At 45.5% G+C, this 26049-nt stretch overlaps 3 protein-coding genes across 4 annotated transcripts; all 3 read left to right on the forward strand.

The window, feature by feature from the left end:
• Positions 1-200: 200 nt before the first annotated feature.
• Positions 201-3841, forward strand: LOC131271900 (protein FAM91A1). Its single transcript, XM_058273469.1, has 13 exons — positions 201-338; positions 420-504; positions 573-713; positions 858-1111; positions 1184-1444; positions 1516-2374; positions 2434-2640; positions 2713-2826; positions 2891-3124; positions 3200-3237; positions 3310-3413; positions 3497-3566; positions 3648-3841. Exons 1-13 carry the CDS (start codon positions 252-254, stop codon positions 3756-3758), a joined length of 2565 nt encoding a protein of 854 aa, XP_058129452.1. The 5' UTR covers positions 201-251; the 3' UTR covers positions 3759-3841.
• Positions 3842-4263: 422 nt separating this feature from the next.
• Positions 4264-13680, forward strand: LOC131271689 (uncharacterized). Of its 2 annotated transcripts, XM_058273195.1 has the most exons (7): positions 4264-4347; positions 5613-5832; positions 6581-9569; positions 9691-11285; positions 11563-11661; positions 11742-11985; positions 12594-13680. In XM_058273195.1, the coding sequence occupies exons 3-7, from the start codon at positions 6667-6669 to the stop codon at positions 12640-12642; spliced, it is 4890 nt and encodes a 1629-aa protein (XP_058129178.1). In that variant the 5' UTR covers positions 4264-4347; positions 5613-5832; positions 6581-6666; the 3' UTR covers positions 12643-13680. The 2 variants fall into 2 exon arrangements, with proteins under 2 accessions (XP_058129178.1, XP_058129180.1); XM_058273197.1 differs by lacking the exons at positions 4264-4347; positions 12594-13680 and adding an exon at positions 12094-12574 and having other exon boundaries at positions 5002-5832.
• A 1090-nt stretch (positions 13681-14770) lies between these two features.
• On the forward strand, positions 14771-16120 carry LOC131258778 (lipase 3-like). The gene is made up of 3 exons (XM_058260157.1): positions 14771-14878; positions 14946-15665; positions 15743-16120. The coding sequence occupies exons 1-3, from the start codon at positions 14771-14773 to the stop codon at positions 16118-16120; spliced, it is 1206 nt and encodes a 401-aa protein (XP_058116140.1).
• The last annotated feature ends 9929 nt before the right edge of the window (positions 16121-26049 follow it).

The following is a 26049-nucleotide window of genomic DNA, read 5'->3' on the forward strand; positions in this document are numbered from 1 at the left end:
ACAGTCGGTTGATTAGGTAGTTTGTAGTATCCAACCTGCTTTTCCAATAACCTTGTTCCAGACTCAGTGCTTTGCAACATCGTTCGACGTACACGTCACGCGAAATTTTAACTGCAGCTCACAGCTGTGCTTCCCTTCGATGTAATCACAACATCCCGTGGGGGTGTTTTTGTTTTCAACGCCGAGCTTCGTCACATTCCCTTGTTTGTTTTTTAAACATTCCGCGTGCGTGTGGTGCCAAATAATTCACGATGGGATCCGGATTCGTGTCCAGCAAGGTGGAGGAATGCATACGTCGTAATATCGCCTGGAAGGACCTGAGTATCGACGTACGAAAGGTAAATATTCCATAACGAAGAGGGCCTCCGTCGTGGGTGTTGTTGATAAGCAAGTGCATCGTTCTTCCGTCCACTAAACAGGCATTGAACATCGACGAAAATGACTATCGGAGGCAAATCCTGGACTACAGTCTCCTCAATCAACTCCGCTTTCGTGGCAATATAGGTAACTTTTCATGACGGCGCTATAGGAGCAGACATGGCCATACGATAACATTTCATTCCTTCCCACAGTGTACGGAGTGTCGAAAAATGAGAAAAAATACTACGAGCGGCTAGTGGAGGTGAACATACAAGCGCTGCACATTTTCCCTTATCACCTTGCGGACGTTATCACCAAGGGATTGCGTGTGACGCCGTTCAACTACTATACAGGTACTTCAAGTATTTGGGGCCGATACGTATACCAGCGCATATCGAAAATCCCCAAGCGGTTGCCATTTTTTAACACCCTAGTTCTCCTTATGGGGAGCATATTCTAACGTACCGGAAGTGTGTTGTTGGTCTGTCTATTTGTAGATATGATTGCATTCCTGCTAACACACGATAAAAACTATGATGCACTGCCCAACTTCACGGCTGCCGACTGTCTGCGGGTGCTGGGAATTGGTCGGAACGAGTATCTGTCCATTTCGAGCGATCTGAAGTCAAGCTCACCGAGGTCGTTCTTCAAGAAGAATCCCTACCACTTCCTGCCAAAGTTCCCCCGTACCGTTACGATGCATCCGTGGTGGATAGTCGAGATTGGTCACATATTGGAGAAAGATGTCGAGGTACGTATAGGATTGAACATACACAAAAACTGTAAAAATGAACCTAATAACATGTGCTCTTATCTCTTCCAGAACCTCAGCATGGAGGAAATTAATTTGATCGATCAGTTGATTGACTGCGGTCCGCAAACGGCCGGCACACTAAATCTAGAAACGGTGCAGAAGCTCTATCGGAAGGGGTTGATATATCTGGACGTTCCGATCAGTGGTGATGATCGTATAAACATTCCACCGTTGCGCAATTTTGTGATGAATCGTGTGGCCGGGGACTATTTCGAAAACCTGCTATACAATGTGTTCGTGACGACCGACGAGCAGTGTTCGATTTCAGAGGTATAATAGATGACCATACGGATGCCGATGAATGCTATGTTGATGCATTATCGTTCGGTTTGTAATTTTAGCTATCGCAGATACTTCAAGTTCACATGGATACGGTGAAGCAAGCCACTTCGCTTTTCTGCCGGCTCGGGTTTGCCAAAATAAAAAACGCCTTCACCGAGTACAAAATGGATGAAAGTTGGCTCAAACAGCAAACGGAGAGCGGTGATGATGCGGCTGCTTACAACTACCACGCCTTACTCCTTTCCGAGGTGCCTCTCGAGGTGAAACCGTCGCCGGATGGGAGTTTACCATCCGTTCCGTTCTTTCCTTCGTCCGATCCAGCCAGTCCAACGTCCCCAACAGCCAGCGATGTTCTTTCGTCGGCCTTGGTCAAAGAAAAATCGCCCACGGAAAGTGCCGCTCTGGTCGCTAAAGGGAAGCGTGTCGGATTCCTGTTCGATTCAACGCTGACGGCCTTCCTGATGATGGGAAACCTGTCGCCCGGTTTGAAGACGCACGCCATCACGCTTTTCGAGGTGGGCAAGCTGTGCGACGAAGGAATGGCTGATTTGCTGGAGGAACTGGAGAAGGTATCAATGCTCGATGCGGAATCCGAGGGAGACGTAAGCCGGTACTTTAACCACGCGGTGCTACTCCGATCGACGATCGTGGCGTTGAAGAGCTCGCTAAAGATCGAGCTGGATCTGCTGCGACTGGAAAGTATCGAGGGCCTGGACGTTCACACGAGAAACAGACTAATGGAGCGCAAGTACAAGTACCTTATATCGGCCGCACCCCTGTCCGGGTCGCTGTCTAGTCAGTTCACCATTCCCTTCTTCGGCCAATTCTACCAAAGCTCGGCCGATTCGCACATTTGGTCGAAGCTGTTTTACTACCACATGGGTGGTTACGGGCCACCGTCCTTGTTCCTGAAGAAAGGTACAATTGATGCAATGATTACGATCAAATTAAAACGTTAACGTGGTTTACTTTTGCAGGAACTGTATTGAAAACTTTGCCTCGAATATTTCTCGGATACGGAAAGCTGCTTATTACAATCGTCAACACCGACTCGTACGTGCTAAATTCGGAAAAGTTTTACACGCTAAACGAACACTTGAAGAACGAGTGCTTGCTCATACAGGGATACGGGGTTAGCGAACCAGCAAAGGTGCATTACGAACCGTTTCCCTTTAACATCAACGGTAAGGTCAACCACATACAAATAATGTGCGGGTGGGAAGACATTATTTAAACTCTCTTGCTTGCAATTCTAGATGAAAATAACACTTGGGGACAACATGGCGCTTGGAATGGACTCTCGCAGGTCATCAACATGGAGCAAACGTTCGGTTATGTGACGTTTATAAACACCGGAGTCCCTGACCTGGGTGGGTAGAGTTTGGTTTTACCGTGTAACGGGATAGTAACAATCTTTGCTCGTTATTCTTCCAGGTTGTAACGATTGCAACCAAACCGTCGTACTTAAGAGGCATACGGATAAGAAGCACAAGAACGCATCCAAACCGGGAAAGCTTACCAAAATGAGTACAGAACCTTCTTCGGGGAAAACAGAAGAAACTATGACTACTGATGATTTATGCACTGCCGAGGGAACGAATGGAAGTGTCGAAGAAGGAAATGATGATCAAACAGTATTGCAAGCGGCAGAATCTGATTCCGACACAGGTATAGTAACTGAACCCATTTAATCTGTTGAATGACGTGTTTAATTTGGTGGTCTTTCTTTTTTTTTGTTTATAGAAATCTCAAGGAAAAATTCCCTTCAGAATGCCGCAGAGGTGAGTGAGATAAATTCTGGCGGATTTCGGTATGGTGTACTAACTAAAGATTATTTCACATGTTCACCTCAGGATTGGACTCTACTGGATATCAATTTTGGAATACCACTCTTCGATGTTGACTGTAACACCAAAATTTGCCAATATATTGTGCAGCGACTGTGCAATGACGAAAAGTAAGTCACCGCAGTGTCAAGTCTGCCTTAGCTGCTTCGCCTTAATTTAGTACTCATTGTTTTCCCCAATTTCTTCCTTTTAGCATATCAATCTTGAAAGAAGTCAATCAACAGATGGAAAGGAAATATCTTAAATTTATTTCCCAATGTTTGGTGAGTATTCTTTGGCAGTGTGCAGGCCATCCATTATGGATTGTTTCATTTTTACGGTTCCGATGTGGTATTCTGTTTTAGTTCTTCGACGACGAAAACATGGAGCTAATAAAGGCGGGAAAGTACGTGCCAAAGCTACGCATCAATCTTGCATACGAAAATGGTAAAATTCAAAGCTGGGACGGCAAATGAAAATGTAGCCAGAATCCATTCGATCGATCCCAGCCCCGTCCCAGCGATCGTTTTTCAGTGATTATTTTGTTTTTAAGTTATAGTTTTGTTTTTGCGATAAATAAATCGATATGATCGACTGCAAATATCGGCAGTATTTTTACATATAATTGGCCGACTTTATAGACAAACATCAAAGAATTAAACCATCTAGATCCATGATCGTTTTTAAGTGTAGAAACGTGACAGATCGATCAGATGAAATGTATGGCCCCAACAATGTGCAGCGTGATTCAATCTAATGCAATTTAATGCCGCTGATGAGGTTTTTCTATTCAGAATATATACACACAAGACTTAATTTCGTTATGTTATTTGGAAAACTGTTCTTTTGAATCCATCGAACGTAAGTGAGTTGAGTTACCCGGTGAGTTACGCGCCTGAGGTGTCAAATTCACATGCACGCGCTTCGCAAAGGCTTGGCTGTCAAATGCCGACGAATCCGACAGGACAAGTCGTGTTGGCTGTCCCACGGCATTGATATTTATCGGGGTGAAAGTTCTATTAAAACGTACGATTTCGTTACGAAACGCACTGCAAACATTCAAGGGTAAGTGTAATATGATGGAGGAAACATTTGTTCCTGTTTGCATTATCTTTGGATAGCGGATTTTTGCCTACAAAGAGCATGATGTGCATGGAAGCGGAGCATGCGGTGCAGAAGGTAGAGTGGAGTGTTGTTGCGGCTGCAAAGGTGGTAGAGTGAGAAAAAAATCGGATGTTTTCGTGAATAGAACAAGGATGGAAGTGTGCAACGCGGGAGGTGTGGAAAGGGCGCGGCGAATGAAAACAAAGCCGGAAAGCGGATGGAAATTCTACGCTGCTTTGAGAAATCTTCCATGAATCATTATTCAACTTGTTATTAGAGGGTTTCGTTTCTTTTCCTTCTGCGTGATCAACAGCCATGAGCGAATTCGCTTGCTTTTTGGAGATGTTTTCTCCATCCGGAAAGATGGAATTAGCTAATAGAACAAACGTGCCCACGGCAAGAAGCGTAGTATACGATGGTTTTTTTTATGTGTAGGTTGTGTGAAACAAGACGCGTTGCCATTTCTATGGCCATCAAAAGGTTCGTTGACTTTTTGTTGCCCTTGTGGGTGGTTTCTCCGGACCATAAGGTGGGGGTTGGTACTTAAATAGACTTTTTGTTTCGTTTACCGACACGTTCGCTAAAATAGAACACTGCTGGAAGAGAAACGTTACACCGGGTACGATAGTACGAGCATCCAAATACAAACGACCTTTACCAATGACACAGATTCCGGGAGTAATGTTTACAAGTTGTTTAGAAAAAAATAGAAAATGTTTAAACATTAAACATGGGAAGTTTTATACCTAGGATCACCAGAGTTTTGATTGTTGGGATTGTAATCTATTTACTGCCCAGCTATTAACCAATACCAGACACTACACGTTGTTTGGGAAATAGATCAGTAAAAGATAGATGGTTTGGCAAAAAAAAAAAATTAAAAAAATAAAGGTCAGCTTATTGGCTCAGAGCTCTGGTCTCGCAAACAAAATAAACTCTGGCGCCGCTTTTCAGAGTAGGCGAAGGGAAACGTTGCGGGGTAACAAAAATGGGTGGCACATTCTAGATCGGTGAGTGCTTGCTGTCAAATTGCGGGCGGTAACTCATACGCTTTTCCCTCTCGAAGGGTCGCAGCACATTTGACAGCTTGAGATGAAAAGAAAAATTCCCAGTCTGCGATAAGTGAAACATTTGGCAAAAAGGCTAAAATAGTGCATTCAACTATGGGCAAAATGGAGTGAATAGTTGTTCGATCGTTAGACTGACCATTTTGCGTTACGTTGCAGATAACTGTGTACCGAAAGTTGCCCGAGACACGGCAAGGCAAAGGAGACAAAAGTGGGCTACATGTGAAGTAATCACGCAAGAGGCAACAACAGCAGTAAAAACATCTAGACTTGCAAAAAGCAGGAAAAAAAAAAACGGCCTAGCCACTAGCAGCCACAGCAACAGCAATCCGATACTTTCGAAGCAGCTGCCGCACATAAGGAGTGTTTTTTCACTACGGTATGTTTAAGTGCCAAACAAAATGTGGTCGAATGGACCCGATAGTAATTTTCCCGGCAATGAAGTCAAAGCGCAAAGTACTGTTTGGCCTAGTAGGCAGTTGGCGTACCGCTCCCAGAGTTCTTTCAATAATAATGTAAAAAATCGGGAAAGCCAAAGGAATCGAAGTGAAGCAATCGCGTAAATCCCGCCTACTACTCCGTAAAATTAAGTAGTGTTCAACTAGTCAATAACAGTATCGATGTCTCATCGATCGGTTTGTATTACTAATTACCACAAACAAGGTCTATCCGTGACGGCGAAATGTGGCAGAAATGTTACATTTATAAACCATAGGAAATACGGGGTTTTTGCAAATTGTTCGTGGCCCTTGCTATTATACACTTATTGCTACAAAGTCGCATCGCATACCCCGTTCAAAAGTGCAAAATCAGCGCAATTTTGCGTATGCTACGCTGAAGTACATTCACTTAACCGGGCCAAGAGTGGAAGGGAAAAAAGCGCGCAGTTTCAACACACATTTCCTTGTATGCGTGGGGTGCTCGTAAATTGTGTGTACCACGACGACGAATGTACTTTGCGCAATGTTTGCGATGCAATGGGTACAACAATAGACACGGGTTTTGATACACGGCGTGCTTTGGTAAATCGTCGTTGAAAGATCGTGTTACCACGTTTCCACCTATCTTGAATAATTGTTCCAAGACGAGTTTATGATAGCGTATTTAAAAATTTCTTTTACTTGTAGGTTCACTTTCGAGGGAAGCAAAAACTGAAAGCAGCATACTTTGAATTGCGAGTGCTAAAGCTAACTAGCATAGCCCTCTCTAGGTCATGTCATGTCAGCAAGCATCCAGAACCCAGGAGGATCCGTACGCGTTCACGGAATCGGCACCATTGCAGGCAAACTCACTGGTGTACGCAAATCACTCGAGTGCCGTTAGCAATAGCAGTATCAATAATAGCACCAGCACCAGCGGAAATGCACTCGCCGCCAACTCCAATACGACCATCGTCTCATCCGGGGCCAGTTTGTTGCTCGCGACATCCGTCTCGAATGGCAATGCTGCGAAGGATAATGTTGTCGTGACCACCCCATCCCAGCAGCTACGGGTCGGGTCATCACCGACACTAAAAGTTCGCTACAATGGCGTAGTAGCGACTACGCCAGCAACAGCCGTGGCAGGTGTGCAGAGAACGTCCTCAGCTGTTGCGGTAACACAACCATTTACGAAACCAGCTGTGCAGATACGGCAACAGCAGTCTCCGCTCCAATACACCGTAGCTCAGTCCCAGCAACCGATGGTTACTGTCGGGAAGCAGTCTAAGAAGGTAGCCCCGCAGCAGAAATCACCGATGGTTACCGCGGTCGTAGCCAGTGGGCCCAAAGTGGTATCTCCGCTGCAGCAGCAGCCGCGAGTTTTACAGCAACAATCGACCGTCCTGTCGACGGCCGGTGGTTCCATACTGAAGTTCATCAAAATTCCTCCCCAACAGCTGGGCAAAGGCGTGTCTGCTAGTGGTACACTGCCCCAGGGAAGCTTCATTCAGGTGACCACAAGCGGTACCGACGGGGCAAGGAAATTACTGGCAACAACCGGTAACACTGGAATGAATACAAACTCGATTTCGGTGACAAATACCGCAACACCGGCTGTCATCACTACGGCTAATCGGAATATCTCGGGTGTTCCGACGGTTCCTTCAGTTTCACCGACAAAAATTCGGCTTATTCAACCACAGTCTCAGGGTAAAATTTATCTGCAAGCGCCAAACAACGGCAGCCTGTCAGGGACTACTCACATTTCGAATCCGATAAGTATAGCAGCACTGAGAAACTCGCTCGTTAAACAACAACAGCAGCAACAGGTTACTCAGTTGCAACAGCAGGTCGTACAAGTTCCACCACAATCACTTGGGCAACAACTGAAGCAACAACAAATCATCCAGCAATCCCCATCGCGATCACAGCTTCAGGGAACGCAGCAGGCATTGCAACTGCAACAAACTCAACAATCTCAGCTGCTTCTTCAGCAAACGAAGCAAAAACAAGCGCTGAGTAATGCCATCGCTTTTCAGAATCAGCAACAGTTTCAAACAAAGCAGGCTCCAAAGCCGTTGCTACAAGCGTCCTCGACTATATCCCTGCAATCGCAGCAAAAACAAGAAGGAGTCGTTAATTCATCGACCCAAGGCCCGACTCAGCACGTTAGGCAAGTTCAATCGCAAAAATCAGCTTTGCAAATAAATCACTCGTCGCAGGCAGTGCAAATACAGCAACAAAAACAGTCATTGCTGGTGCAGCAGCAGCAGCAGCAACAGCAACAGCAGACAAAACAACTGTCGTCTCCTCCACAGCAACAACAAGCATCGCAGCGAAAGCAACTACAGTTGCCACAAACGAAAGGAGGGCGCCAGGGAACGCAGCAAACACCGCCGAAACCTTCTGGATCTTTATCCTCGCCAGGTTCCTCTCCGATCATGACGGGCGTAGCGAATGGATCACTCCTTGTAAAGGTGAACAGTAGCCCGGTCGTTGGCGCCGTAAATACGACGGGGGTGAGCAAAACTGCAACTTTGCTCGACAATCAAGCACTACCGTCGGCACGACGCTCCTCCGGGCAGCAAAGTTTGCTGATCGGAGCAGCCACGGAGAAAGTGTTATCACAGCAACAGACGCTGGTGACAAACAGTGCTGCTGCTGATAGTACGCTGTCGCGCAGTCCATTGAGCGTGATGGTGTCCGAGGCGAAAAAGGAGATAGCTGCAAGCCCTGCCGACCATGTCTTCGGATCGATTAACGAACAAGCCAGTAGACTGGAGGCGAACGTCGTGAACGAACGGAACGGTGGTGCGAAGATAAAGCAACAGTCCGGTCGAAAGTCGGTTACCAAAACGACTGCAAAGCAGCCGAAAGCCGGCAAGCGTACGTACAATCAACGTTTGGTCGAAGAACGGCAGGGAAAACCAAAATGCGCTCCATTGCCCACTTCACTCGTGATGTCATTAGGCAGCGTTCCGGGCGCGGCAGCTAGTGGACCTGAACCCGAATCGTTTCAGGCTGCGTTTGCAAAAATGGCGCGTCCCGCGGCTCCCGAAACGTACCGTGGTGGGGTAGAATGCAAACCCGCGTTCTCCTCCTCCTCCATGCCCACCCCAAAGTCAACAAAAGTGAAGAAGGAAAGCGCTCGGAAACTGTTCGGTGCCGATTGCAATCAGCAGGACGGCGGTGAGATGAAACCAGTGAAGCTGAAGTTTGTCGCTCCTAAGGTTCCGGGTGCGGTCGCCGTGCCAATAACTCGTCCCAAGGTGAGGGAATGGCATGCACCAGGCGCGTACATGTTCGATCTGAAGGATCCGGGCGATGAGTCGGACGACGACGTGTACGAAGAGCGCCCCAACACGCTCTCCTTCTGGTACGAGGAATCGATAGCGATCACCGCCGTACCCAACAGTACGACAGGATGGGGAATGAATCCGCGGCAGGCGAGTGGTATGCGAGGTGGCAGGAACAACAAACACACGGACAGTTTGCACGACGTCAAGTTCCAGATACGTATGTTGACGCGCGACGAACGGCTGGAGCTGAAAAAGGCCTACCTACAGCGGCGGGTGGTCCAGTGTCGCAATGGGCTGCGGATGCGACACATTTCAACCGCGAAGAGGAAGCTCGAATCTATGGCTACGCTGATCAAAAGGTTGGATAAGCGGCGACAGCAGGCGATGACCCAGGAAAGGTAAGAGAAAGAAAGAGAGAGAGCGAGAAAGAAAACTACTGTGTACAAAGGTTTACATGATGGTGCAAGATGACTTCTCCTCCATTTACTAATCGGTGTATGTTTTTTCTTCTACATTCAGCGAAAAGCCGAAGTGCATCCACGAAGGCTGTGGTCAGTCTGCTCTCGTTATGACGTCGCACTGCTATAATCACATAACGGAAAACAAGGACCAGCGCCTGTTCCAGCGTTGTACTGCCAAGTTCGCAGACAACAGTCAGTGCAGGCAGCCGGTGTTCGACATCAGCCACGAGCTGGTGCTGTGTAAGGAACATGCTTGGAAGCACGACAATCACGACAAGATGTCACAGGAGGTGCGCTCGCAGAAGAAATCGCCTTCGGTGGCCGCGGCCGTTTTGGCAGCTACGACTGTGACATCGGGCGCTCCTACGAGCTCGACCCTGATTGCGTCTCGTAAGAAGGTAAAATCCGCTCCTCCAGTGGTTGTGGTGCGTCCTCAAAAGCGACCGAAAAAGAAGAAGAAGCTGTCTCCACTACAACAGCAGTTGCAGCTGCACCAGCAGCACTACAAACAGTTTGTTACTGTCAACCAACAGCAGCATGCCCATTGTGTACCTCCAAACCAGACGGCTAGTGTACAGGGTAATGTGGTCGTTCAATCACCTGCCAACATCGTTTACCAGCAACAGCAGCAGCAACAGCCGCTACATCAGCAACAACAGCAGCAGCAACTGCAGCAGCAACAGCAGCAGCAACAGCAGCAGCAACAGCAGCAGCAACACCAGCAGCAACACCAGCAGCAACAGCAGCAGCAACAGCAGCTACAGCAGCAACAACAGCATCAACAGCATCAACAGCAGCAACAACAGCAGCAACAGCAGCAGCAACAGCAGCACCATCAGCAACAGCAGCACCAGCAGCAACAGCAGCAACAGCAGCAACAGCAGCACCAGCAGCAACAGCAGCACCAGCAGCAACAGCAGCAACAGCAACAGCACCAGCAGCAACAGCAGCAACAGCACCAGCAGCACCAGCACCTACAACATACGCAGCATAAAGCGATGGTTAATGCTACGTATAATAATAGAATGGTTCAACCCCTGCTAACTGTAGAGCACACGGTGCCGGTTTATGAGCATGATAGGCGGCCGTTCGTGGCAAATGGTGGAATGGTGGATTCTGTTCCGGTCAAACAGCAACAGAGCAACACGATGGTCCTGCACCAAAACGTCCCGCTCAGCAACGGAGTTCAGCACATTCCGCTGATGAATGCTGACAACAGCCAGTCACACGGTATCATCGGATCGACGGTATATCATGCCCAGCAAGACGACACTCCAATGCAGCTTGTCGATCATACGTTACAGCAACAGCACAGCCAAGAACACGAAATCCTCAAGCTAGACCACCACCATCAGCAGCTGCCCGATGAACAGCTGATGCTGAACTACATGCAAGAACAGCAACTACAGCTCCAACAGCAGCAGCATCAACACCACCACCAGCAGCAGCAGCAAAAGCAGCAAATGCTTCAACAACAACAACAACAACTGCAATACAACAACGGGCCGCACTCGATGCAGCCCATGCTGAACACATCCACCAACCAGGATCTGCTGACGATCTGTGAGAACAGTTCCGCCTATGCAAGCTCCGAGGATACCGGCGTCGGAGGCTTATCGGAATCAGAACTGATGGCAACGCAAGAAGTGATAGGTGAGTTCATTTTCGTCGGGCACACTAGAAGTTTTGGCAAAACGCGATTCGGGAGGGTGTGTTCAGTAGATTATGAAAAACTGGAATGTTTTCGTTACGGTTTACCTTTATTTTTACGGGGATTGAATTGTCCAACTATGAGTTCTCTTAAAGTAGAAAAGCTAACGTGTCATGCCCAGATGATTCGCGGGGCACTTCCTCTCTGCTATAAGGCTTCATCCCCTGGGCTCGACTTTACAACAACATTTTAAACACAGAATTTCTTTGACTTTTGCAGAGGAGATTATACCGTTCGAAATCGGTAACCTGCTCAACACCAATGTGCTCAGTCAGCTGGCACCGGACGCATTGAACGAGCTGCTGTTTGCTAGCGGCGGTAAGTATCTTAACCATTCTCGGATCGTCGGGCCACAGGGAGGCACCATTTTACCCCCCATGTGTTGTATGGTATTTTAGACCAAGAAGAGCACGACACGAGTACGGCGTTCGAGGGCACGACCCGCGAAGTTGAAGACGACATCGAGCGTGCTCTGGAGCACGTGAAATCGCTCGACGATATGGCGGTCGAGTCGGCCAACTTTCTGGGCGATTTCCTCGAGAATGTCGACGACGAGATGCTGGACGGTGCGGACATTTGCAGTACCGAGCAGATGCTGCAATCGCCGAACAACGGGAACGACATTCGGGGGCTAGTGCATACGTAAGTTTTTGGTGGCGTGTGGGTGGTTAAGGTTCCGGTTTTATGCGGGATGACGCTTTAAGATTTATCGCTATCATCGTGTTGACAGTGTTTGTTTGTCCTTAACAGTTCGTCTTCATGTTGGAATTTTCCCTGCATTTGATGGGCATTTGGCATTGATTACCCAAACATCAGCGGAGTTTGACATCACCTATTCATGTAGATGTTGTTCCGGCAGCTTTTTTTTCTTTTTAGAGTTCACTTTAAGGTACCATGGATGAATGTAATATACAGTTTTAGAAAGATTCAATGTACTTTGTTGTTTCTCTTCTACAGTAGTTGACAATTGGCTTCAACTTCTGCATATCTTTGTAATGAGCCCATGGCTTTGGAAGGTGAAATAGTTAAACTTCATGATAAAAAAAGCTCTGGATTTTTAATACGCAAACCTTGATATTGCAAGCCGTCTAATTTGTTTGTACACAAAATAATGACGGTGGTGCATTCAATGTAATGCAAGTTGTATGTAGTAAACTATCTCTTTGAGATCTAATAACACAACTCAATACTAAACAATCGAATTATCGTACGTTGAAGGCAAAAACCTAATATCTTCGACTAACTTTTAGGCTTGAGCACGATACTAGTATTTTACCCTATTCAACGAGAGCATCTTAAAATACCGGTTGACACACTAAAGTTCACGGCAGGAAGTTTTTTTGGCGTATGTTTCGAAGGTAAGATCGATAAAGAAAATATGGTCTCTTGCGTAGTTTGATGGTATTTTGTTTTAAGTAACTCCAGTGTTTAGCAAACAACGAGAACTCAACAAGAGGTCCTTTCACGTTCGCAGTATGGTGTAAGTTAAAAGATCAAAAACTTAGGATTCTCTTCATGATGCGATTCGTTGGACGGTCCTCGTCCTGGAAAATCTCGCGAATAGATGGACAGGACTTCATAGCATTTAATCTAAAGTTACGAGAAGGGATTAAAGGAGTACCTTACTCTTTATACGCTTTCTACTTTACCTATAGTAACTAAACTATGACTCTGCGGTGCAGGTAGCTAATGCTCATAAGAAAAAGCTAGCTGCTGCCCCGTAAAGAGCAATGATGCAAAATCTATTGTACATATATAAATAGTAACGTAAAGTAATATATAGGTTTTAATTAACGAAATTAATATCTGTACCTGAAAACAAAAACTGAAATTGAAGTAAAATGTAAATGGCGCCCACCCATAACATGGTGATTGCCGTTTTCGGTTTGCTTCAATTGCTTTGTTCATAGAAAGCACGTCACATCGGAGGATCAGAAGACTGTCGGGGAAGAAGTCTGCGAATGTCTAATCGGCATATATATTTTCATTCATTTCGTAACGTTCGGACTCTTAGAAGGTGAGAATTTGCCAGTTCTAGAGTAAGAGTAACCGTTGTCATATAAAGCGATAGCGCATAAAGGAACCACTTAGTGTGAACGTTCAAATAAAGTGCAGGAGCGCAATATGAACGTAGCGTACTCTACTTCTTGTTACTTTTAAGTAGCAAAAATCCACAAAGCAAACGAAAAACTGTACTAACGAATCGACATCAAACACTAGCACTGGGGAGTTTAATCATAAACATATATGTATGTAAAATTATCGTGAAAATGACTTACTATCATGTAGTGAATGTATGACGAAAAAAAAAACACATGAAGTTATTGGTCTGTAAGCTTTAGTTTTTGTAGAACCATTAATGTTAATAAACCTATTAATAATGTAAATGTAAAGATGCTGGGTTTGATCTACAATTTACACTCGCCACATCTTTCAAACGGATGCAACTAGCAGTTTACGAGTAAAAGCGAGTTAAATTAACGGTATATACTGAGCGACAAAATAAAAAAGGACAAAAAAAAACTGACGAAAATTACAATAGCAAAGTGTACGCTTGTTAATATTACATTCACCCGTAAAATTATTGTAAATCTGCTTTTTGTAATAAAACGTATAAAAATCCCATTACTGTGGAATTGTTTGTTTTGTTTTGAAAGAAAGCTATTTTGACGATAAATAAGTGGATTCTGGTAACAATTTTTAAGGAAATTTATTTAAAAACTTTTTATATTGTATTGTTGATTTTATCAGGTTATTTGTAAACAAATCAGTTTGTTTTCCGGGCAACTTAGTGAGCAAACGACTGTTTGGAAATCAGTTAAAATATCATTCCTTTGGATCATTCATCGTCTACTGTTTTCCGAGGTTGATAAATGATTCCAATTAATAGTCTAATACATCTTAACCAATAAAAGCAAATATTAGTAACGCGATCGAGCGTCGCGTCGTTCGTCGACCCAAAACAATGCATCTCCCTTATCGCTCTTCCGAGTCGAGACAGATCAGCCGGGCTTAAATATCGCTCGAAACGTGACGGACAATATTTTAAATTAATCGGAGTGCGATGTGTTGTCACTATAAACCTCAGCCCCTAAAGAATGCAGCGTACGCCGTGATTATGGGTGACCGGTGAAGATATCGGATCGCACTAATCGAGCAGAAAAAAAAGTCACGAGAAAGATCGTCATCGATACTACGCGTGATAAGACAAGAAATTTCGTCGGTGGGGGGGTCGATTATGGACGGTGGATGGATTTGGGTGTGCCATTTCGTTTACCGGATTATCGTTTTTGGGGAGTTTAGCTTCAGATAAGGCGTCTGCCCGGGCCTATTTAAGTGACCCCCAGGATCGAGCGCATGCTTCATACTTTACGACGGTGTCGGAGAAGAAACTGTGTTTAGGACTGTGAAGAAACTGTTGTTTAGCATGAGAAGTGTGGTGGTAAGTGCCCTCGCGGCAGCAGTGCTGCTTGTGGCGAGCGGAGTTGAGTGTCAGGTCCATCCGGACATCATCGAGGACGCACATCTTGATTCGGTAAGCATGCGTGGCGTAACGTTGATTATACGGTTTTATTGCATTTATTTCCTTTTGTATGCCTTAGCTTGGACTGTTGCGCAAATACGGTTACCCGGCGGAAGAACACATCATCGAAACGGACGATGGATACCTGCTGGGATTGCACCGGTGCCCGGGAAGCCCGCTGTCCCCGCCCGCCCCCGGCAAACCGGTTGTGCTGCTGCAGCACGGCATGCTCAGCTCGTCCGCCGACTACATCCTTATGGGTCCGGATACCGCCTTGGCGTACATGTTGGCCGACGCCGGGTACGACGTGTGGATGGGCAATGCGCGTGGCAATCGGTACTCCCGCCGGCACCGCTTCCGCAGCAACGAAACGCAAGTGTTCTGGGACTTTTCCTGGCACGAGGTCGGCAGCATCGACATCCCGAACATGATCGACTACATCCTGGTGCGCACCGGCCAGCAGTCGCTGCAGTACGTCGGACACTCGCAGGGAACGACCGCGTACTGGGTGATGATGTCGCAGCATCCGTACTACAATCGGCGCATCAAGAGCATGCACGCGCTGGCGCCGGCTGCTTACATGCACAACACGCGCAGCCCCTATGTGTTGTTCCTGGCCACGTTCATGTACACCACCGAGCTGATGATGTCGCTGATGGGCACCTGGTGGTTCGAGCCGACCAACGAGATGGATATTCAGGGTGGTCTGCAGAACTGTCACGATGGCGCACCGTTCCAGGCCATGTGTTCGATCAACACGTTCTTGATCGCCGGTTTCAACACGGAGGAAGTGAACTCGGTAGGTATTCGGGACTGTATGTGTTTTGTCCCAACGTACTCTTGCTCAAACCTTCCCATTTCGTTCCCCTTTTCCAGACGATGTTGCCCGTTATCCATGCCCACTCGCCGGCCGGTGCCTCGTCGATGCAGATGATGCACCACGCGCAGACGATCCGCTCGCGCATCTTCCGCCAGTACGACCACGGTGCGATGAACATGATTCGTTACGGGCAGCTCACGCCTCCGGTGTACAATCTGGCCAACGTTCAAGCGCCAACCCTGTTCTATCATAGCACGAACGACTGGATGGCGACACCGGCTGACGTGGAGCTGTTGTACCGTGAGCTGCCGAATGTGGTGAAACGGTACCTGGTGCCGTTGCCGGCCTTCAACCATCTCGACTTCGTGTGGGCCATCAACGTACGCCGTTTGCTGTACGACGAGCTGTTGGCCGATCTCAAGGCGTACGCTTAATCGAACGAACGGAAACGGTGTCTGTAGCAACGCGGAGTGATTGGGTCAAGAGGAGAGACCGTGTGTAAACCGCACCTTGCTTTGACTGGTCGGAACGGAATCGATTAAGTTCATACAAAGTGTTACTCTTATGCAACTGAATTCTCTAGTATATGGCTTAAAGCATTTTTCTACAATTAGCTTGTTTGTGTCGGACAAAAAGCCCCAAACATCGAACGAAAGAAAAACATTCCTGTCTGCTGCGTACCGGTTTTCGTAAATTCAGTTCAATTAAGACGACTCGTATCTAGGTGATGGTATAAAATAAATCCCTTTTTGCCACATACTTGTCTTGAGACCCCCAAGAAAGACGTCAGCAGATAAATCCACCTCAGAGACGTCGACCTGCAGTCATTGATAAGATTAACAACATATCGGCACCTTTTCAATGATAAAGCAAGATATTGTGTTTTAACGTTTGATTGATTTAGGACGCCCGGTAAATCCAATCGGAAACGGTAGCGGCGCCATAAACCTCTGCGATAATTCAAGTCATTCTTGTATTCATATTTCTTAACCATGGTTACATGCAGCAATTGAGATGAGACTCGAGCGGTTCAAGATTCAGATAGAGCAGATAAATCAAAGGGATGATCTTCATTCTACTTAAATAATCAAAGAGAGGAAGCTTTTGTATAAGAAATTTTACCCAATCAATCTTTCATTCATTATTTTTGCTATTTTATTTGATCTGCTGCAAGTATTTATGACACACGAAAGGATCATAAATAATATATGGTATAACCTTTCAAACATTTCAAACATTTATTAAAACCCTTCAAACATTTATTCCACATGTTTTTCACTTGTCAATTTGCTAATGGACAATCACTTGTTAATTGACTAAAACATAAAAAAAAGAGTTGTTCAGTTTCTTTCATCAGGGGTTTCATCAAAGTAGCCCAAAGTAATACTCTGAGGGAGGCGCATGGTCGTTCACACTGACCTAACCTAACCTTATTTGATTTCTATCCCCAAAACATGCACTAAACAATTTCAAACATTTAGAATGTACCAATAATAATATTTGACGATCATAAAAGTGTCCTTCGCCTTCGTTTTGCCATGTGCTGATTCAGTTCGGTCCTTACAACCGCAATGTTTAGGTGCCCAATGCTACAAAAAGATATAAAGAACAGTTTAATTATCCCAAATTTGTAAAAAAGAACAAGTCTGCTTTCTTTAGTTTAGTAGTTTACATTAATATGAAACACTTATGAATTATTATAATTTCATCATCGGCTGTTCGCAACATTTGGATTCGACTTCAGCCATGAATGATTTTTGGTTTTTTTTTTAATTTCTTTGATCCAAAACGGTCCTTACAAGAAGTCGCTGAACGTATTCACATCAAATGGTGTTTATATACACGATAACGAGACATGAATCCGTAGCACTGCCTTACCGCAACGATTATTCAAGTGCACCGTATGTCGGTTGTCGTGACTGTTGAGCCCCATCCGTTCTTTTCAAACACAACTGTTGCACCTTGTCCAATTTTCTACAGTTTTATTTCTGTTTACCTCAAGTAATCCTCCATCGATCACTTCTCTTTACGACACATACCACAAGACTGACGAGCCCAAGTGGGGCTCGCGTGTTCCTAATCCTTCTCTTTCCTTCTCGCTTCTCTCGCTAATTCGCCTTATTCGAATTTTCTGACACTCTGCTTTTCGCCTGATTTTGAATTTGAACTCGTTTGCGATCTTGCCTGATATGCATGCCGTTGGGGCGTACTATGATTCCATTACGCTCTGCCTTCTTTTTACTTTTACTATTCCTTATCTTTCTGTTACCCTATACTCGATCCCTACATCTTTCCCCTTTTCTACTCTCCTTACTGAGACTCTGAGGTGTCTCTAACGTCCATCACATATGTTATTTCAAGCTCTGATTTTTAGTTAGTACAGTATTGAATCTTTGAACCTTTCTGTTTCTTTGGGGTTTTTCATGTGTAGCATGATCTTATCTTGATTCTACCTCTCTATGTTCCATCTCGTCTTTCGATACTGCGCTGTATTCCCGGCAAACTTTACGTTTTACGTCGTTTATGGTCCTTGTCAGCCTAGTGGCCGCCTCATTTACGATCACAACATTTGCACCTTCTCTTGTTAGAACCTTATACTCGTCCCTAGAAAATCCTGGGTCGGTCTTGCTTTTCCGAGGGATAGCTACCCCCACTCTATTTCCGACTCTAATGTCGCTTTTTTCGCTCCCCGATGTTTGTCGGCGAACTTTTCGATTGTAGTTTTGCTACTGTGTCGTCCTCGCGTACGGCGGTGCGGTCTAGAGCTGTGTTGTCGTCCCACAAGCTTGGAAACGTTCCACGATAACGCCATCCCACGAGTAGCTCAAAGGGTGTACGTTGTCATCCATAGCTTCTCTCCAGCCTCGTCCTTCACGTTTTGCTGCTGCTACAGCCTTTACTCCTTTTTGCCTCCCAATGTTCCACAAATTCTGTGCTTTGGAACAGTGGTCCGTTGTCACTTTGTAATATGAGAGGTAACCCCCCAACTGAAAAAAAAATTGCAAAGGGCCGAATTAGTACTTTTAGCATCTGTTTGTCGCATTTCGACGATCTAGGAATATCGTGAATACGTATCCACACTCAGCAGAAAATCGCCTATTCAGCAGCCTCCAAGATTTCTACGATGCGCAGCTTCCAGCGCTGTTCTACATAGGGTATTGGGTAGAACTACCCGATCCTCCTTGAATACAAGTGGCCCCAGAGTTCTCAGGTTTTTTGATTCTGCTTCGTATCGACGAATGTCCTTGGTCCACTTCTCATCTCTAATTGCTGCTCTAACGCTGCTAACTTCCTCGTCCAATTCAAAGGCAGTCCCTCATGTCTCCTGCGTCTAGCGAATACGACAGGTGTTTTTCGTTGTCTTCGTCGAACGGGTCTTCCATGTTAAACTGATATGGGAGCAGGCGCAGTGCCTAAGCTTCTGCTCGGGTTGTAGCTCTTCTGCTCATTCGTTGCGTTCCTTGGAAAATAAATTCAATAGCTTCAGAATCTGTCCTGATAGTAAAAGCATTGTTAAGTAAATAAAACGATAACCTCTCCACACTCCACACGATTGTCGGTGCTTCTTTTTGAGGATGTGGGTACCGTTGCTCGGTTGGCGTGAGTGCCTTAGATGCACATGCTATTATGCGTGGTCTTCCACTGCTGACGAATTAGGCCAGAACTGCTCCAAGTCCTATGGGGGATGCGTATGCGTACAGTTCCGTTTAGTTCTTATAATCGAAGTAGCCTAGTCTCGTGATAGCCTTCGGCGTCTCGTTTTTCAAATAAAGGACTTCATCTTCCTCCTCCTCCGTCAAGTAGAAGCACTTTGATTTTGCTAGTGTTCTTAGTCTTACTGTCTTCTCGGCTCCGATGGGTATAAACCGCTCCGTAAAGTTCATCGGACCAAGAAAACTTTTTACTTCTGACAGTGTCTCCGGTCTACGGGCACCCTCGATCGCTTTCCGTTTGTCATCTTCAACCCTCCAACCGTTCTCGGAGAGGTTGAACCCAAGAAATTTTACTGAATTTGCCCCGAATGTGCACGTCGTATTATTGAGATGCACGTTGTGCTCGCGCAGCCGCTTGAGTACTACTCTGAGGTTGTTATCGTGGTCATCCTTTGTACTTCCATAAACCATTATGTCGTCTAAGTAGTTTAGAGTACCTGAGCAGCCCTCTAAGATTACTTTTGTAGAATCTCTTGGGATATGTCCGGTGAGTTGCAGAGACCAAACGGTAGTCTTTTAAATCTGTAAGTTCCGTTCCCGGCGAAGAAATTAGTTAAGTGCCGGCAATCTTCGTGTAGCTCCACGTGAAAGGACGCGCTAGTTAGGTCGATAGTCGAATACCACGATGTTCTGTTGAGCTTTGCCAGGATAGCTTCCGGTGGAGTCATCTTAAACGGTGTTCTTATAATGCTCTTATTAGGATCTCTCAGGTCTACGACGAGCCGAATGTCTGTTTTTCCTTTGGGAACAACTAAGAGTGATGAACTAACGAACCGATCCATTTCACCAGTTACGCGTTCTGTAATCTTGGCGGATAATAGATCATTAAGTCGTTTTTCTGTCTCATCTCTGAATGATGGTGGGACGCTTGTGAAGACGTTCCGTGACGGAGATAATTCTTTGTCATATGTTAACATTACCGGAGCCACATTGAACTTGGGGAAGACTTTAAGCATCGCAAGGATCTCTCCTGGAAACAGCGCGTCGAAAAGTCTTCTTTGAACACTTATACAGTGACGCCAGTGCCTAGTTGAAGCATACTATATCTTATCGCCGTGCTTCTACTTAGTAGTGCTTTTGCCTTCGGAACGACGTAGAGTTTTTCCACCAGGTGCGGCCGGTCCTCGGAAATATACAGTTCGGCTCGAACTGGACGAAGGATCCAAAAACTGGTATTTCGACGAAGGATCCAAAAACTGGTATTTCACTTTGTATCCCGTGTGCTTTTAGTGGCCTATCTGCACCCTCCTTCCGATCAAAAATCACATTGTTCCCGAAGTCGCTCTGTATAATGAGGTCGAAGCTGTTCTCGTCAATTGTGTTAACGTCCGCCCCAGAATCGATCAGGAAGTTGACCGGTACACCGACCACGTAGCCGACAATATTGCCTTCATTATGTTAACCTCGCTTTTCATTTCCTCCACCGTACCGTCGACTGTTAATGCTGTGATCTTCTGCGCCTTCAAGGGCACGGGAAATTCTTCTTCTTCTTCTGCCACATTGATGGACGTGAGGATCCCCCTTTATATTGGCTGCCATCCTCTTGCCTGGTCCAATAGTTGGGGCGGTAGGATGGGTTCCCGCGTTGCCATCCTCCTGGCCGTGAAGTGCTCGCTGGTCTATGAGCATACGACTCCGCCGTTTTATAGTTTTCTGACACTTCCTGCTTTTTATTGTCTATTCCTGCTTCTACCGTCTCCATACGCACAAAATCTAGATGTCTTCCTTGTGTCACGATTTTTCAAATCATTTCCAAGCAGATCCGCCGTATCGAACAGTCTTCCCGCTATTTCCAGAACCGAGCGTCTGATCATAGCTTGCACTAGTTCTTCCGTTTTCTGGTCTTCAGAAAGTCCACACAATGTAGCTTAGGTCTCTAGTCTCATAAACAGTCCGCGAAGGATTCCTTCTCTGTCATCTTCTTTTCTGTCCGTCTTAATCATTCCTTTTTCTTTTCGCACACACTTCCGAAACATTCACTCAAACTTTCCATTACGGCTTGATAAACGTCCTTCCCACTTTGTTGTGTGCGGTTTTCCTGCACTTCGATAACGTTATGTAGATAACTACCGGCAAACACCTTCAGCCCTAGAAGTTTCATTGCAGCGTCTGTTTCCCGTTTGCACGACAGCTATGCGTTCATACTGGTTACGGAACCGTATCCACTCGGCCATGTGCTGGTTACTCGGCAAGTCCTCCGAAAATGGTTTTAAGGGCCAAGCTCCGTCAAGGAAGTCTCCCTTTCAAGCGGACGGTTCCCCCCTTTTCTACTTTTCTTCCGGAATTCTCTGGTTCGTCAGTATCCTCAACCGTCCACCCCCGGCTCATCTTTACACTTTTTCCTTCGCGCGGGGTTCGTAGTGGTTTAGACATCTTCGCTCGTTTAACTTCGCTTTGCTACTGACAACAGGCAGCGACCGCGGTATCAGTTATTTCGCGCCACGACTAGTCTCCCCTCGCTTTCCCCACACTCGTTGAGTGGTTTCAGGAGCATTACCGATTTCGGCACTGTACGCTCCAGTTTGGTGGGTCATTTTAAGCAATACCATCAACGCTGCCGTAGTCGGTGCAGGGTTGCTAGTAGCCCAGGAGCAGGTGCTCACTTCCACCATGTTACGTTTTTCCATTCCATTTTCCTGAAGTAGAGCGGCGGACAGCTGGCTATTGTTTGAGAGTATCAATGCCAACAATTGTGTAGTAATCCATAGATCATCGATTTGACTCCGGTTTGAAGGATGGCTACTTCTTTGTCATCGCGGGCCGTACCCGTTCGATTGCAAGTGTCGATCCTTTTCTTTTTTTCTTCTTCTTATTCTTTCACACATTTTTGATAGCCTTAGTGTGCTGCCGTTTCGACGTTCGTAGGTTCATCCGACGGGTGCGCAGTTTTCATGTCGTGTTATTCCATCCTCGTTCTTTCCTGTGCTTTTCTCCCTGTTCCGCTTTGCTTGTGGTGTATCCGCAACAAAATTTATTCTTTTGTCAACGCAAAGTCTGTATTAACACGCTGGCAGCTGCCCTCTTCCTCTCTTCCATTCTGTTCCTTCACTCAGCAGTGATAACGCCACACGCCGACAGATTGTATCGCCGTTGGAATTCTTCAATTTCAATTCAAAAAACGATTCCCTTGGCTAGCGGGCATGAACTTAAGTACTGATATACAACGATTTTTTAGGGATTGACTACTTGCTTCTATCTCCGAGTACTGGTTCCATAAGCTTCTATATAATACATTTTCATGATCAGACCAATCTTACCCGCACAGGGGTGTCTCCATACCCTTTCGAGTATTACATTTACGTTTTAAGGCCAATAGTACCCTCACAGGGGTGTCTCCATACCCATTCGAGTATTACATTTACGTTATAAAGCCAATAGTACCCTCACAGGGGTGTCTCCATACCCATTCGAGTATTACATTTACGTTATAAGGCCAATAGTACCCTCACAGGGGTGTCTCCATACCCATTCGAGTATTACATTTACAAGTACTAATATACAACGATTTTTTAGGGATTGACTACTTGCTTCTATCTCCGAGTACTGGTTCCATAAGCTTCTATATAATACATTTTCATGATCAGACCAATCTTACCCGCACAGGGGTGTCTCCATACCCTTTCGAGTATTACATTTACGTTTTAAGGCCAATAGTACCCTCACAGGGGTGTCTCCATACCCATTCGAGTATTACATTTACGTTATAAGGCCAATAGTACCCTCACAGGGGTGTCTCCATACCCATTCGAGTATTACATTTACGTTATAAAGCCAATAGTACCCTCACAGGGGTGTCTCCATACCCATTCGAGTATTACATTTACGTTATAAGGCCAATAGTACCCTCACAGGGGTGTCTCCAGACCCATTCGAGTATTACATTTACGTTATAAGGCCAATAGTACCCTCACAGGGGTGTCTCCATACCCATTCGAGTATTACATTTACGTTATAAAGCCAATAGTACCCTCACAGGGGTGTCTCCATACCCATTCGAGTATTACATTCACGTTATAAGGCCAATAGTACCCTCACAGGGGTGTCTCCATACCCTTTCGAGTATTACATTTAGGTTATAAGGCCAATAGTACCCTCACAGGGGTGTCTCCATACCCTTTCGAGTATTACATTTACGTTATAAGGCCAATAGTACCCTCACAGGGGTGTCTCCATACCCATTCGAGTATTACATTTACGTTATAAGGCCAATAGTACCCTCACAGGGGTGTCTCCATACCCATTCGAGTATTACATTTACGTTATAAGGCCAATAGTACCCTCACAGGGGTGTCTCCATACTCATTCGAGCATTGCATTTACGTTATAAGGCCAGCAGTACCCTCACAGGGGTGTCTCCATACCCATTCGAGTATTACATTTACATCATCAAGCCGATTAGTACGGAATAATCATTCATAATCTTGCTGTCGCTTAGTTGAACGAAACGCGCCTTTCTTAGCCCACATATCTTTGTTTCGGAACTAAACACTAATGATTTCGGGTCCTTCCTGGCGCCCATGCGCTTTACATTGAGTGTATAAGGAAGGCTGCGTATGGCACCAGAGAGCGTGCGCAGGAATCGCTTAATCGTCGCCGCTGCTTCCCTAGGGTACACTCACACACACAACACATGCTATTATGCGTGGTCTTCCGCTGCTTCCCTAGGGTGCACTCACACACACAATTCCCAGCCTGTTAGTCCCCTTAACTAAAGGTAATTCTAAGTAGCGATTCCTGAAGCAGCCGAAATTGTATATTTTACGAAATTGGAACAATATTGTTCGCTTACCGACATGCGCCATTGTCGTGACTGTTGAGCCCCATCCGTTCTTTTCAAACACAACTGTTGCACCTTGTCCAATTTTCTACAGTTTTATTTCTGTTTACCTCAAGTAATCCTCCATCGATCACTTCTCTTTACGACACATACCACAAGACTGACGAGCCCAAGTGGGGCTCGCGTGTTCCTAATCCTTCTCTTTCCTTCTCGCTTCTCTCGCTAATTCGCCTTATTCGAATTTTCTGACACTCTGCTTTTCGCCTGATTTTGAATTTGAACTCGTTTGCGATCTTGCCTGATATGCATGCCGTTGGGGCGTACTATGATTCCATTACGCTCTGCCTTCTTTTTACTTTTACTATTCCTTATCTTTCTGTTACCCTATACTCGATCCCTACATCGGTAAACGTGTTTTCCTCGCCGTGACCCTCAAACAACGTGTCTCGTGCATCCCGTTCCGCAAATCGACACAATTAGCACCTTCGTTATCGACCGGGCGAGCGCAACACATGCAAACGCAAACAAACGAACGAACGAGACCGAGCGCGGCCGGTGCATCGCAAAGTGCATCATGCTTCGGCATCACTCCCCCCGCGGCCGCCCTATCCACCCCACGCTGACGCGTTCGATGGTGCCTGTGCTTGTGTAGGTAACCCGGTTCGAATGTGTTCCACCCGGCGAGTGTCTTGCACTACCAGCTGCCCAGCATGCACTTCTGGTAGCCGTAGGGATGGCTGGTACCGTTCCCATCACATACACCAGGGCTCGTAGGTGGCGCCCGGTCGGTCACGGATTCCCTTCTGGGTGTGTGACCGCACGCACACTGCGATACGCCCGGCCGAAGGGTTTCGACAGTCCAAGGGTGCGTCCACGGGTCGGTTGGGGTGGAAAGCAGTGGCGGAGGAGGGGTGCGGAGAGAGATTGCAGTTCGCGCTCGCTCGAATGCATCCTCCTTTTACGTGATGGAAAATTCTACGTGCCTGGTAGGGCAGTATTGGAAGAGTGCCATTTCCCCGGGAGACAAAGAGCGATTTTGGAGGTGCGATTTTTATTAAAATATTTTTTAAATATTTTTTCTTCAACAGCATGCAGTTGACATATGTAGGATGCCTTCCTTTAAAACCAGATTGTACGAGAAAAACAAACGAGTAAGTTGTAATATAATTAAATATAATCATAGTTCATAGTCATAGCAATATTCAATTTTTCCAATCTGTTGAAATCGGTAACTGTTGTTCAGTTGAAATGGCTGAAAATATGGCTCCTTAATTGTTATAAAAGATTGGTGCGTTTTTTATTGAAAGGAAAATAGTTGAAATAAACATTTCATGCTTGTAATAAGTTTATATAAAATATTTCTGGTCCGGAGCAAAATAAAGGTACTAAAGCTAAGTAGTTTCAGTTAAACGTGTTTGTAGGATTAACAAATGCACCAACCTGATGGATGATTATGTTTAAAACCAAATAGCTTGAGTATTGTTCTTAAGTGAATATGTTTATTGAATACTATATAAGTTTTCGGGGATAAGCTCTTCATTTCCTATCACAAGAATAAAATAATCCTTATGGTTTTAGATAGACTGCAGGTTAGGGCAAAACATAAACATGATTCACATCTTGTTACTTTTAATTCAATTTATTTTTATACTTGAAGTATTTCCATGTATGAAAAGCTTATCTATTCTTCACGAAAACAAGTTAATGTTTACAAATGGCATAACATTAGTGGTAAATTATTTATACAATTTAAAATTATGGTACAATTTAAATTTTAAAATTATGCTAGTTATGCCTAAACACATCTGAGCAAAAATATTTAAATAAAAAGCAAAGCCACCCATTCTGTATTCCACACAATTTTAATGCAATT

This window comes from Anopheles coustani, chromosome 3, assembly GCF_943734705.1.
Source record: "Anopheles coustani chromosome 3, idAnoCousDA_361_x.2, whole genome shotgun sequence".
Taxonomy (NCBI): domain Eukaryota; kingdom Metazoa; phylum Arthropoda; class Insecta; order Diptera; family Culicidae; genus Anopheles; species Anopheles coustani.

Bases quoted from the DNA above. Each gene is read 5' to 3' on its own strand.
- LOC131258778 (XM_058260157.1), top strand. From the start codon at position 14,771: ATGAGAAGTGTGGTGGTAAGTGCCCTCGCGGCAGCAGTGCTGCTTGTG. The intron at 14,879-14,945 runs GTAAGCATGCGT...TGTATGCCTTAG, and splicing joins AGGACGCACATCTTGATTCG to CTTGGACTGTTGCGCAAATA. The intron at 15,666-15,742 runs GTAGGTATTCGG...CCCCTTTTCCAG, and splicing joins ACACGGAGGAAGTGAACTCG to ACGATGTTGCCCGTTATCCA.
- LOC131271689 (XM_058273195.1), top strand. From the start codon at position 6,667: ATGTCATGTCAGCAAGCATCCAGAACCCAGGAGGATCCGTACGCGTTC. The intron at 11,286-11,562 runs GTGAGTTCATTT...TGACTTTTGCAG, and splicing joins GGCAACGCAAGAAGTGATAG to AGGAGATTATACCGTTCGAA. The intron at 11,662-11,741 runs GTAAGTATCTTA...ATGGTATTTTAG, and splicing joins GCTGCTGTTTGCTAGCGGCG to ACCAAGAAGAGCACGACACG.
- LOC131271900 (XM_058273469.1), top strand. From the start codon at position 252: ATGGGATCCGGATTCGTGTCCAGCAAGGTGGAGGAATGCATACGTCGT. The intron at 714-857 runs GTACTTCAAGTA...GTCTATTTGTAG, and splicing joins GCCGTTCAACTACTATACAG to ATATGATTGCATTCCTGCTA. The intron at 2,827-2,890 runs GTGGGTAGAGTT...TTATTCTTCCAG, and splicing joins CACCGGAGTCCCTGACCTGG to GTTGTAACGATTGCAACCAA.